Source organism: Miniopterus schreibersii (genome assembly GCF_964146895.1).
Source record: "Miniopterus schreibersii genome assembly, chromosome: 3".
In the NCBI taxonomy this organism is placed as follows: Eukaryota; Metazoa; Chordata; class Mammalia; order Chiroptera; family Miniopteridae; genus Miniopterus; species Miniopterus schreibersii.
In genome coordinates this window covers 95,017,314-95,031,987 of record NC_138103.1, presented here as the reverse complement: position 1 = coordinate 95,031,987, position 14,674 = coordinate 95,017,314, and the positions used below count along the sequence as shown (strand labels likewise).

At 42.9% G+C, this 14,674-nt stretch overlaps 1 protein-coding gene across 4 annotated transcripts in view; it reads right to left on the bottom strand.

Moving 5' to 3' along the window:
* RAI14 (retinoic acid induced 14) overlaps positions 1-14,674 on the bottom strand; it is a 124,849-nt gene that overhangs the window by 26,380 nt on the left and 83,795 nt on the right. For all 4 annotated transcript variants that reach the window (XM_081133137.1, XM_081133139.1, XM_081133138.1 and 1 more), the window contains exon 4: positions 5,473-5,561. In XM_081133137.1, coding sequence (XP_080989263.1) covers positions 5,473-5,561 — 89 coding nt within the window. The remainder of the gene's footprint in view (positions 1-5,472; positions 5,562-14,674) is intronic.

Sequence of the window (14,674 nt, the reverse complement as noted above, 5' to 3'; positions counted from 1 at the left end):
ATTCACTAATGTGATAGAGGACTTATTGAAGGGACCGAGAACATCCTCTGGAAGTGCATGTGAAAAATTGAAAACCAATGAGGTCACAGCATACAAGGAAATGGCTGACACAGAGCAAAACGCCAAAGTTTGAGAAATGTTGGTTTCAGATCATAATAGGCAAACATTTAGAAAAATAAAAGAATTAAATAACACTCAGCTAGATAAGAAGGTTTGAAATATCTTCCTAAAAACCAGGAGCTTCAAAATGAACATATTTAAACAAAAGTACAAATTTATTTGGCACTTATTTACAACTTTAAATATATTTAGACAACATTACTGTTAGAAATCCTCATCTGTACTTCAAATTTTTATGACTGAACCATGAGTCCATCCACCTTGTTACATTCCCAGGAGAGATCAGAGTATTAAAAATTGGTTTATAATAACTGTTCTTCTTATTAAATGAGTTATGAAATTATCCGAGTCTCCCCAGAGCAGATTTGCATAGTGTTTTATGTAGAATCAAAAAATTTCTTTGCGTGTGTGTATCATATGAAATATTTTCATGGCCAGGCTATGCTGATCACTATATGTGTTTGGCCCTTCTGACCTCCTATACATGAGTTAATAGCAATTAAAGCATCATAAATCATACAATCATTTTTGGTTTTCCTTTATTCCAAATTAAAATATGAAATACACTTTTGGCTATAACTTGCAGTTACATTTTAAATGACCCATCCTCCAAAGTGCCTGAGTTTCAAGATAAATAGTACCTTTCATATCTTCACACGGTATCAAATTTGAGTGGGATTAGGGGTCTAATTAAAGGAAAGACCACCCAGAAATCAAAACAAAAGTGAAACCAGTGCCTGGAGACCCTAGGGGCAAGTGAGGGCTCTCAAGCTTCCCCCTTATGAGGACCCTCTGCAGTGTGGTATTTCCACATCTCACCTCTCACTTGCCTAAGTCTCTCCTCTTTTATGAGAAAATATGTTTTACTGTGAATGTCAAGCGTGCAAAGGGATCAGAGAAAATTTAAGATACAGGAGTGTGACAGAAACTACATGTCATCCTTCAACCTGTTTCTACCACCTTTTATAGCAAAATCTGCATTTTTTAAAATTTACTTTTATTGATTTTTAGAGAGAGAGAGATTTGCTGTTCCATTTATTTATGCATTCACTGGTTGACTCTTGTATGTGCCCTGACTGGGGATCGAACCTGCAACCTTGGTGTATCTGGACGATGCCCGAGTGAACTGAGCTACCCAGCCAGGGCAACCTTCTATATTTTAACTAGACCAAATGCCACCCAGAATTGCCAGCTGCCCATAAAGCTGGGTGTGGTCACAGATCAGGCTTCTGTCCAGTGGGATCTGTGTAGCTGCCTGGGGGCTGTGTTTGCCTTTCTCCTTACTGCTTGCTGCTGGGCTGCAGACTCAGGGGGAGCCATCAGGACCACGGTAACCACCTAGATGGTGGAGCAACAGGAGTGTGGAGCAGAGCTGCCCTACCAATTAGGGACTTTCAAATGAGACAGAAAATTCTATCTTGTTTATGCCACCCTGTCGCATTGCATCAAATGTATATGCTGTCACTAAGACAGGGAGTCTGAAAGCTAATGCTTCAGGAAGCGTTGGTAACAAACAGAAGATGCTTTGGTCTTTAATCTTCTGCTAATACTTCTCTTTAATCCTATCTCACACGCTGGGGTGCTAAATGAAGGCGTTGCCCACTCTCCTTCCCCCCAAAAAGCCCACTATTTGTCTGGGAGAAGTGTTTTCTACAGAAACAGACAGAAATGCCAGTTCTTACATCTGTGGAGACAGGAGCAATCAGAGCAATGAAAGATGCTGAACAATAACGCAGGTCCAGTTCAGAGAGGGTAGGAGCCTGGAGCTGACTTTCCCAGCTGACACTATAGGCCTGTGATGCTATGTGAAGAACAGGCCGTTAAGAAACGGGGGAAAACTCCCTAAACCAAAAACATACGTCATGAGCTTCTGCAGGCCTTTGGGTTTTGTTTTTCTGATTTGTACAATGAGAGCTGTTGGCTCGGTGATTGTCAAACACTTTTTTGTGAAGATGTGAAACCTTTTTAAAAGCCGCATGTGTAAAAGAGAATGAAGGGGAGCTGGGTGGAGCAGCAATAATCATGGTAATACAGGAGCAGAAAGCAGTGGGCACTCCCTGTGTGCCGGGCACCGCTCAGCAGCCCACACGTGTCACCTCTCCTAAGCCTCAAAGGCCATCGGAAATGATCTGATTGCTGACAGTACAGTGCAACTATACCCACGGCCTAAAGATTGTTTGTAAAACATCCATAAAAATTCTCCTCTCACACTTCCAAGCATTTCATGTGGAAAGACAGTTGTTAAAAAAAAAAAATAGATGCTAAAAACCCTTTGCTTCTACAACTTAAGTCCAGTCACAGGGTAAAAATAGAAAAATGTACCTATCTGACCATCCTATAGACTTTATGAATAAAAAGACGAAAAAGGGTCAGTGTAAGATACTACAAAAGTAGGCTTTTTCAGAAATCTGCAGGGCATTATGGCTTATGGTAAAGGATTTTTGCAGCAGTTCTCAGTGGGGTTGGGATGAAAGATGACTGTATCTCACAATCCTGCAATACTTAAGGTGGGTTTACTGAAAAGGCAACTCCTCTAAGAGCTGAGCCACTTAATTCATATCTTAACCGCCATAAAAAATGTTTTGGTTTAATGATGACCACTTAAGACACAATGACTAATTTCCTTGCCCTTCCCCTGGACTCTGGGATGCTGTCTTGAGAGGGAGGGATGGGGGTGGGAGTCAGAGCCAACAGGAAGGACATGGGCATGGGCAGTAAAAGCCATCACGTTTATCTTGTTGGCTGTGACAGAAAGTCTGAGCAGTGTTGTTCTAGATAACACAACAGACGTTTCCATGCACATTCTTTGCACACAGCTCCTTCCTTCTTTTGTTCTCGTGTTCTCTCTGCATGCTCTCAAGAAATCATGACAAGTCCGTGCCTCGTTCAGACAGAATTAAGACAATAAACCAAGGACCAAAGTGCTGACCTCGCTGCTGAAAATGTTGGGCTAGAGGGAAGTGATGGGCAGCTCTGAGACATTCTCTACTCATAGGACGTGTAGACAATGTCCTGCGGCCACAAAGTACCAAGGATTCCACCAATTTCAATCCGAATGGGAAAAATGAACTTGCAGCTCCCAGTGACCGGCCCAGAGAAGCATCCAGGATGGGTCTGCAGTGTCCCCTCCAGTGTTGCTTCTTGGAGGGCAGTGTCACCTTGGTGGGAGGGAAGTGTGCACTGCGCTGTGGTGTCCAGGTATCACTGCCCAATGCTTCCCCAGGCTCTTAAAAACTGAGTTAGGGCAGCCCTAGCTGGTCTGGCTCAGTGGTTAAGCATTGGTCCGTGACTGAAGGGTCCCAGGTTCGATTCCAGCCAGGGGCATGTACCTCGGTTGCAGGCTCGATCCCTGACCCTGGTCGCAGTATGGGGAGGCAACCAGTCAATGTGTCTCTCTCACATCGATATTTCTTTCTCTCTCCCTTCCACTCTCCCTGAAAGGCAATGGAAAAAATATCCTCTGGTGAGGATTAAAATGATAATAATAATAAAATAAAATAACTGAGTTAGGGCTCTGGTGGTAAATACAAACCCTACACACATGGTGTCATATGATCACCAAAAAAAACTCCCAAACAAACAAAAAACTATGCTTCTTAAGAGCTTTTAATAGAGGAAATAATACAGATAAAATATTTTTGAAAGGGGGGCAGGATGTAGTTTATTACATAATGTGATTTCAGCTATGTAAAAATGTGCCAGGAAAAATCTGGAAGGAAATATAGCGAAACAGTAAAATGTATTTCTTCTAGGTAGCAGTAGGAGCACTGGTTATCTTCTTTATAGTTTTTTGTATTTCCTGAATTTTCTAATATGAGCACAAATTAGAGAAACTTATTTTCCCCATAATAAAAAGATAGGCAAGAGGAGATGCTTGGCTATGATGCAAATAACCAGACTCCTATCTAAAATCTATTTCTTAACATCAAATGCAGCAAAACAAAACTGTATTGCAGCTCTGATTTATTCACTGTAAGCTGATCCTTTTAGGTCATGATTTTCTTGGAGGAAACCCTGTTTACTTAAGAGGACATACATCCTATCCAGGGTACTCTAGCTCTACATGTAGGACTTCAAAAGTGATCACAACGAACTTTAAAAACAGAACACCTGGGCTAGGGATTAAAGATGACTTAGGTTAGTACAACACGAATTAGCATTTCCCTCAAGGTGGTCACTTAAGGGAACCATTCATTCCATGTGACTGCCAATTCTCAAAATATTTTTGGAGCGTTCTGTGGCACTGCTCAGGAAAATCATTCTGTTACTTCAATCACTCCCTGTTTTTGACCAAAAATGGTTTTCCCAGTGGCACCTCATTTACCTGACTTGACTTCAAGTGGCTCTTGGCCTGTCCTAAAAAAACAAATTTATTCAAAAAAGAAAAAAAAAGATCCCAAACCATTGAGAATATTTAAATAAAAAAATAAAATAAAAAGTGCCACAGACTTTTTGAAAACAATTCTGAACACAAGTTTTCCAACCATATATTCTTGTTAATACCTGAGCGATAGCCCCCTAGTAACTATTCTGAGGTGGCCAGAGTTTTGGGGGGCCAGGAAAAGGGATCCATCATGGATTAATGAAATGACTACACAGTTAGACTGATTTCATATTCTAGTAAAAACTAACGAAAGCCTTATTAGAAGGCAAAGATTTTCAAGTTCAATAGAGAAACAGCCGTGCGCAGTTGCTTGGATTCTCTGGTGTGGCCAGCAGGGGCCGAACCGACTGGAGACCAGAGGGGCTCTTTGCAGCAGAACAATGCTCACAGAAGAGAGGCCCCACTGCCTTTCCTCTCCATTGGCTTTGCTCACCGTTTGTCCACACTGGCTGCACACCAGAATCACCTGGGAGCTTTAAAAATAACACCAGTTGGCTGGCAACCTCCAGGCAATGAATGGCATCTGAATCTCAAAGGGTAGAGGCTGGGTATGGGGGGGGGGGGGGGGTACTGTTCATTCCCTCTTTTCCCTCCTTTCCTGCTCTCCTCCCACCCTCTCTACCTTCCTTCCAAGTTCCCAAGCGGTGTGGATGCACAAAAACACAGAGCTCATCTCAGTGGACAGATGAGCTTCCAGACAACTCATCCCATTTATCACCTCATCCCATGATTCATACAAACAGAACGTAGGGAATACTGCTTGGTCCCTACATATAATTTTAGAAAATAATCTTTTTTTAAATGGGGCATGAGAAGCATGCAGTGTCTACTTGACTAACCACGTCTAAGGTGAAGACGCCTGTAATGGCACCAATGAGGAAAGCATGTCCTTCTTTTCCACAGTGAGCCCCCTCTGTGACACCCACTCTTGCGCTGGCCTGTTGACTTCAAAGGTAAGGACCACATACCGGCAGTGTCTTGGGCTGTCACATCCACGCCGTGAGTAACCATGACCCTGAGGCATTCCACGTGTCCTTTTGTAGCAGCAAGATGAAAACTGGAAAAGAGGGAAACAATCTCCTTAAGATCTCCACTTCTTAGAGTTCACCTCCGACAGCGTTTTTTGCCTCTACGTGTACACTTACTTTCTCCCACTTGAGCTCCATAGCCACCCAGTGAGTAGGTGTTATTATCAACCTCATTTTAATGACAAGGACCCTGAGGCTCCAAGTGGTCTGATAATTTGCTCACTGACACTTTGTACTAAGTAATAGAGCAGGAGCTTCCAATCCAAAGACCAGGCTTGGAAAAAAATTAGATTCAACTATACATCTGTCTCTTCACAAAACAATACTCAAGAGTCCCAACTAGATTCAATTCCTAATTAATACGTACTTTATCAACTCTTTTTCTGTTGCCTAGTGCTTTCAAGGAAGCCATTATTTTTAGGTAATATACTCTATAAAGAGAACTGGTCTAACCCAAACAATGGTCAAGGCTGCTGGTCAACATCAACGTCAAGTCCATTGTTGCGCTGTAGCTGAATAACAATCGCTGTGCACAACTTCTGCAATGTGTGCCAAGCATCTTACCACCCACTTTTATAGAGTATCTCTTTTCATTCACGTAGCAGCCTTTGCAGGTGAGTCCTATACTATGTCCACAGATGGCAGGTATCTACAAGCAGGCGCAAACAGCATCCAATAAAGCTCCAGAACTCAATGCATTTGGGAGTACAAACCATGCTCAGAGTGTTTAGACTTGCCATTAAAGAAGAGGTAACACCCAAATGCCATACCAGTCCCGTCCCTGCAGGTTCCAAGGGCGAAGGGCATGCCTACAGGCAGAAGGAAAGCACAATTCCACTGAGCACTGAGGCCCAGACGCTGAGGAGGCCAAAACCCCTGGGAAGGTCTCCAGCACAGCGGCCTTCCCTCTCCTCAGCCTCGTTCGTATGGGGAGAGGTCAGTGAACCTTCCAGTTACCCACCTGCCTCAGTTCTGTTTTAGGGAGTTGCCTCCTCAGGATATTTGCCATGCAGCACCTCAGTGTCTGCAGCTGTGAATTAAAGCCCAGGTACTATTATTTCACAGGACAGAACTCTCACTGAGGCTCAGGGTCACACCCAGCTAGCAAGGCCGAGAGGTGAACCAATTCAAACCCAAGTCAGCTTGATCCCACATGTCTGCTCAGGAGATCTGGGCTGAGTGAAGGTGGAGAGATCAGCAAATGAGGATACTTCGGTTCTGGTTGCAAACCAACCATACGTTAGGAATGTACCTTTGGGAAGTCAGCTTAGCCTCTCTGAGCCTAAATGTCCTGCACGGTAAAGTGTGAGGATTGAATCTGATGGTAAGGGATGCTTCCTGCCGCTCTAACAGTCTATTATTTTAGCCTGCCTGCTTCTGATCACACCAACTATTTCAGCATTTGGGCAGCCATTAAGGTGTAGTGTTTCTTTACAGTCAAAATCCAGTTTATGGATGATTTCACATAACAGGGAAACTTTTCTCATATGGAAAGACTTGGAAATGTAGTGACTTATTTAAATGGAATTCCTGATTAAATACAGCCTAATCAAAAGAACCTCCCTAAAGGGCAGTACAATTATACCTCTGTTTTTCATCACTGTTGGCGTAACACAATTTTACAACAAGTTTGCCTTTAGGCAGAGAATTGTTTAACTGGTGTTGGTGAAAGGTTTCTAAAACTTCCCCAGCCTTAGCAACAGTTTACATTACATAATTTAATTGCTCTTGAGGACATGGAGTCACCAGTAAGAGTCTCAATTACTGATCTCTGTTTTCAAAGCTATTCATCTACATGCCCCAGATTATTAAACCCTAATATTCATGAACGTTCATCTTCTTTTCTTAATGTCTATGTGTTTGCTCCTGAGCTGTTCACTCTGGTATCTCCTATGACCAAGGGAGAAACCAAAACTATCTGGACAAGGGGGCCGCCATACCCTGTGTTATAAGCGAGTACCGGGATTAGTGATTAGCGTGCACACACAAACACACACGTGTAGATAGATACACAGGGTGGGGCAAAAGGAGGTTTACAGTTGTGAGAACCTGAAACACAGTTTATTCTTGTATTATTATTTATTAATTATGGTATTATCTGCCATACAAACAACTATAAACCTACTTTTGTCCTACTCTGTATAACTTTTGATTGAAGCATAACATATGCAAAGGAAACCACGTATCATAACTGTGTAGCCTGTTAATTTTCACAAATGGAGCACGCCCATTTTACTTTCACACTAACGAAGAAGCAGGTATGGTGGGAGACCCAGATGCCCTCCTCGTACCTCCTGCTAGCACCCAGAACCTCTCCACGCGTCCCTCTGGTTACTGCCCCCCAACATAATATTTATGTTTCTGAGTCTGGGACCTCTCAGATGACCTCTGGATTGCAGACTATATTTATAGGGGTTAAAACTGCAGGCACGTGGCAATGAAGCGCTTTGTGCGCTATCTCTGTGTGTTGACAACGCAGTGTGACATGGTTTCCGGGGCTGATTTGGGAGTTGAAGGGTTTCAGGATCATTATCCAGAAGGTCAGTGATGATTACAAGGCAGGAGAAGGGACATGTTAGGAAGCTGGACTCAATATCCAATCTTGCAATAAAGACTCTTTCTTAGTGCTTTTTAAAATGAAACCTTTGTTATCAACATAAGTTGACCATGTTGGCTTGATGGCTGGAACACATTTTCTTGAGGGATCAGTTACTTAAGGTTTCACTGTATATGCTTGAATAAGTTATGTGTATTTGTTGGGGGAGGGGACTTAGTTTTGTCCTGCCTCTCTCGTTAGAATTTGGATCAGGAAGCAACTTTTCCCTCTATTCTGGGAACTCTCCAACTTCTGCAGAATACTGTCCTGCGGGAAAAACAAAACGATGATAGTCTTTTCCAAATTCCTAATTTTCTCACATATTTCACCTAAAACTTCAGCAGTCACTACTCTTACAGATAAAATGAACCAAATACTAACAAATATAATTAGAAATTGCTCCTTAAGGACAGATCATTGTGCTTATAATTTTACATTGCTTAATCAAATATACTTTTAGCTAATAAAATCATTTTCATTGATGTGATTCAATTAAATGTATCATTCTTTCAAGGTGTTTTTCAAATAAGACTCTAACTTCCAGGTGTTTGTTGTGTTCTTATGTCACATAAAAGTTGCTGTTCTATTTTCTAAACCACCTGAGCATGCAGTGAGGCTATGCATAAAAAGCAGGAAAGGGAAGAGCTGGTCATTTCAGCCAGAAGTTGGATTTGTTTTTCCAGACGGGAGGGAGGGAACTCCACGATGTATCATCACTCCTTCCCCCTAAGTGTGAACTTCCAGAAACGGGAGCATGGTCAAGAAACAAGGGGAGTGTTTACGTTTGCTCCTGGGGAATCCTCACCCCTGCTGCGCTGTCCGTCTGTCCCTCCAGATCTGCCCTCGGCCTCTGCCCCCCGGGTCTGTGGCCCAGGAGGCAGGCCTCTCATGGACTGCATCCAATGGGATGCCTCGCCCTTTGGTTTCTGGTTGGGTCTGACCGATGGGAGACACTTTTGAGAGGCAGAAGGATGAGAGAAGAGTTCCAGGCATCGTCGCCTCCACTCCCTCCCCGCCAGGCCACACTTTGGCAGTGGCTGCCATCCACCACGAAGCCCACGTTCTGTGGCCCAGCTCTCCCTCGGTTTTGGTAGCTGCTACGGCTCCTCCTGCCTTCAGGTGGGAATAGATTCTCACTGTTCCTTTCCCAGGGCTGCTTTCCTGACCTTGCTGGTTGAATCCTACCACAACTTTATAAAGAGTGCCTTTCTTCGCTCTCATTCATTATCCTCTCTGAGGGTGCTACCTGTTTCTGCTAGGACCTTGAATGACACCAATGTTGGGTATTTTGTGTGTGACCATCCACAGGAAAAACTGTTAGGTCCCTGTGGCTGTTATTTGATTAAATATTTGTAAAGGCAAAGTGAGGCTTTAAAAAAATGTCTCAAGCCCACATATAATAGAGTTGATTATTGAAGGTGTTTGGGTACCTTGGCTACAATGTTTTGATGGCAGAATGTGCCGTATCACTTTAATTACATGGAATATGATAAGTGACTTCAAAAAAGTTTTTTCATATAGTCTTGGGCCAAAATAGCACATACAAGTGCACACAGCTGTACAAGCTTCAACTGTGTTCTAAAACCCAGAGACTTTGTAAGTGCTACGGGCACATCCCATGGGATAACGGGGGTTCTTCAGTAATGAATTAGACTAGAAGGGCGACGTAAAATCTTCTACACCATACACTACATTCTATACTCTACCTACCTACTTACCTGTACCCACACACAACTCTATAAAACACATCCTATGTGTACGACTCCACACTATACGCCACAAGAAAAACCCTGCAGGCAAGGCTTAAAGAGAGACAATATAAAATAAGGAAGAATAACTATCAGGACAGAACCTCTGCAGTGGGACGTAGTCCCATTTGTTTATTTTTGCTTCTGCTTCCCTCGCCTGAGGACATATATCAGAAAAAAATAGTTACAAGAAATGTCTGCGATTTTTGTTGCCTATGTTTTCTTAGCTTCGTCTTGTTTTTATGAAAGGTGTGAAAATGCAGAAGAAATAAGGCACACGTGAGACAATAAAATGACTGTCCGCAACTTCCTAAAACCCATTTCCTTGTATTGGGGTAGCACGTGTATGTTCAATTGAGGGACGTTACCCTTGAACAGCGAAGGGGGAAAATTACACTGTTGGGTTTTGTGTACCTTTAACTAGGATATCCAGTCATTTTAACACTTTTAACTTAAAGAGTTATACTATACTTTAATATATTCAGAAAATCTGGTCTTTATTCCTAATATCCAAGATTTTGAAAAATTAAAACTTCCAACATTACAGCTTAGAGGAGGGACAAGCGTGTCAGATGGGAAAGTCTAACAAGAAGCGTGATATCGGGGAAGTAATGCGCATAATCTTTAAGGGCTCCGCCTAACTGGGTTTGTCACTTATAAATGTGTGATCTTGGGCAAAAGCTCTCTGTATCTCGCTTTCCTCAGCTATAAAATGGGCTGTGAGGAATGAATGAGTTCTATGTAAAAGCTCTGACCGAAATATGTCAAGCAAGTAGTAAACACTCAGTAAAAATGACACCAATTATCTTAGCCTCACCAACACAAGGCAAGACAGAGTCTGGGACACGCTGGACTTTGTCTCGATGTTCAGAGGACGGGCTAGCAAAAGTTGATTCAGAACTACCACTGCTTGAGAAATGAAGGAAGAGAGGAAAGAGGGAGGGAGGGAGGGAGGGAGGGAGGGAGGGAGGGAGGGAGGGAGGGAGGGAGGGAGGGAGGGAGGGAAAGAGAATAAAAGCTATGTGCTTTTCCATTAAATGTAAACTCAGGAACAACGTTATAGACAGTTGCAGACAAGAAAAAAACCATCCACGCCTTGTCTAAAGCCCACGCTCCAGCTGCCCACATCTTGGCACCTCTCATGGAAGCGATAATCCCCAAAGCAGGGTTTGGCAGCAGCGAGTCATCAGTGTTTAGCCTCCAAAGGTGAGCAAAAAGCAAAGCCAACTTTTAATAAGATACTCAAGGGGAAAGCTGGGCTTTGTCGGGTGGAAAAACAAGGTTAATCAGTGGCAGGGCCTGGATTTGCAGATGACAGTGAGTAGGTTTCCTTTCGTGTACAGTGACTGATAAATGTAGGCATCCTCAGGGGTGGCAGTACAGGTGACTGATGGGCTAGGGCCACCCCGTCTGGATCTGGGGGGTTACCTCAGGCTTAGGGAGCAGATGGTGTCTCAGGTCAGCAACAACTAATCAAGAGCATGGGGGTAGCTCTAATGGCCTGTGTCCTGGATAACTGGTGAAAGAACGCGCCTCTATATAGAGTGCAGATTGCGGGAAGGTAGGGGAGGCAAAGCAGTAGCTTGATGAATGTTCCCCGTCCTAAAACAAAGACACCATTCTTGACAATGTTAATTCTAAGGTACTGAAACTAACACAAGTATGAGACAGTTTCAATATTTCTACAGTTGCATATTTTTATAAGTACTGCTATGGCTAAATATATTCACTCACTCATATATTTACTCAGAGACTGGGGTATTGATGTGCCAGACACTGTTCTAAACACTGAGAAACGTGGATAAAACACAGTTCCTGCCCTCATGGGTCTCAGCTTTTAGTAAGAGGATGAGAGATAAGCCCGTGGTTCGCAACTGGGAGTGAGTTTGCTGCCCTCTCCTCCCAAATATTTGGCAATGTCTGGAGATATTTTTGATTATTCAAGGGGTGAGGGTGGTGGCATTCTACTGGCGTCGAATGTGTAGAGGCCGGAGTTGCTGCCAAACACCCCACCAGGCACAGAACAGCTCCCCACAACAATCATCTGTCTAGTCCAAAATGTCAGTGGTGCCAAGATGAGACACTGACATTCTGATTATCCATTAAAAACAAATGTATAATGCTGAAATACAGTTTTATTAAAACAAATTAAACAAAGGCTGAAGAAACAGGAACAGATTCTAATCTTTTTATTGATAAAATTTGCATACCATGAAATTCATCAGTTAAAAATGTACAATTCGCCCGGCCAGGCGTGACTCAGCAGTTGAGCATCAACCTAGGATCCAGGAGATCGAGGTTTGATTCCCAGTAAGGGCACATGCCTGGGTTGCGGACTTGATCCCCAGTTGGGGCCATCGGATCAATGACAACTCTCTCATCATTGATGTTTCTATCTCTCTCTCTCTCCCTCTCTCTTCCTCTCTCTGAAATCAATAAAGATATATATTTTTTCAAATGTACAATTCAGTTATTTTTAGTATATTCGCAAAGTTGTACAACCAGCAGCACTGTCTAGTCTCAGAACATTTTCATCATCACCATAAAACAGAAAACCTGTATCCATAAGCAGTCCCTTTCTACTCCCATGTCACCCGAGCCCCTGGCAATTACTAATCTACTTTCTGTCTCTGTGGATTTGCCTGTTTTGGACATTTCATAAAGATGGCATCATACAATACATGGTTTAGCTTCTTTCCTTTGGCATGTTTTCAAGGTTCATCCTTGTTGTAACATGTATCAGTACTTCATGCTTTCCTTAAAATATTTTATTGTATGGATATACCATGTTTTGTTTATCCATTCATTAGTTAAGGTCATTTGGGTTGTTAATACTTTTTGGTTATTATGAATAATTCTGCTAAAACATTCATGTACAAGTGTTTATGTGTTTTCAATTCCAGTGGGCATATACCTAGGAGCGGAATTGCCAAGTCATACAGTAACCATGTTTAACTCCAAGGAATTGCTGAACGAGTTTCTAAAGCCACTGCACTATTTTACATCCCAGCAACAATGTAGGAGGGCTCCGATTTCTCCACATTGCAGCGAAGACTAGCTATTGTCTTACACTTTAATTTAAGAGATGAGAATTTTAATTACAACCTAAATTTTCCAGAAGGGAAATGTTTGAGTCTTTCTTAATGAACCCTTTGAGGTTATCTCGGTCAATTATCAGCTGAAATTTCCCCTTAGAAAAAACAAAGGAGTGAATGGGAAACAAACTGAGAACATCTCTGGCTTTGTCTCTATGTGGGCTTTTACTTATTTAAAAATGTGGCCTTTCCTTCTAAAGACAAGAAATGTCATTTGAGAGTCTATACAGCCCTATGCCTCATGAGAGATTTTGTTGGCTTGTTTATCCCTGCATTTAGACAGGTCAAGAATTCAGTGGAGGAGGGAGGGGCATAAACACCTTTTATCCACCTCTAAGCCCAGGCCCAGAGACAGGGACGCTTGGTCATCGCCAGGGATATAGCAGGATGGCTCTCCAGATTCTACTGTAGTTCAAGTGACAGCTCTCCAATAGCTTAAGTTTTGCTGCTCAAAGAGTGGTCCATGCACCAGGAGCTTGTTAGAAAGCAGGCTCTCAGTCCCCACCCAACACTGACAGAATCAAAGCTGCATTTTAAGATGCACATGGACATGAACTTTGAGAAGCACCGCTCTTCCTGGATGGCCAGTTAAGAACCTGGAGCCATCGTTCTTACCAAGGCACCATTGTTTCAAAGTTCTTTTGAAAACATAATCCCCTTAGCCTTAAAACAATCTGGTGGATGTGTTCCACAAAAAAGGAATCTACGCTATTTTAAGTTTCATTGTAATAGGGAATGTTTAGCTTTGCTTATAAAGCTCCGCTGGGCCCTTCAACAGAGATGTAACTAAAAGGCACAAATAGAGCAGCCTGGAGATTTACATAATACTACTTTGATCCCTTTGCTGCTTATTGATGGTTGGAATTTCTCTGCTTTTGTCACTTGGAAAGTTCCCAAGGTTTCTGTGCTTAAGAGTTTTGTGGCTCCCAAATCCACCTGCCCCACCCCCAAGAGAAGGTCAACTCACTGATGTTCACAATAGTCTGAGACAGCAGCTGGGTGGCAGTGTGAAGGGCAGTGGGAGAGCCAGCAAAGGGAGGGTGAGTGGACTAGGAGGCCTGGGTACCGGGGCTGGGTTTGCTGCCTTGTTGCTATGTCATTGTAGCTGAGGTACTTAACTTCAGTTCCCTCACCCCAAAACCACATTCAAGGAAATTAAATAACATTATCAATAATAATAGCAGCATATCTATTAGAACATAATACACTAGTTATTCTTGAACTCATTACAACCCCAGAAAACCTCCAGGAGGGTCACTATTATCATTCCCATTTTACAGAGGAAGAAACTGAGGCACAGAGAAGTTCACCAACCTGTCCGAAGTCCCAGAACTAACAAGCAGGGAGCCTGGATTCTAACCTGGGCATCCTGCCTGTAGAGTTGGCCCTTCACCACCATGCTGAGCAACTGCAGTGCGTGTTAAATCACTCTGCGGACTGGGGAACGCTGTATAATATAACTTACTGGTTGGGCTGCTCTTTAAAAAACAAAGTTTAAACTGGAAAAATGAAAGTCTTTGGCCAAAAAGCAAACATTGGCTTCTCACTGGGGCAGATGAGGTGGCCAGTGCTCTCAAATGGGCAGGAATGTAATCGGAGCGCTGAAGCAAACACAGCCTGCAACAGAGGCTTCATTTCCTACCAAACCATTCAGCGCGTTGTGCAAACCTTCCCGAAATAAACACTGTGGGACAAGGCTGGGA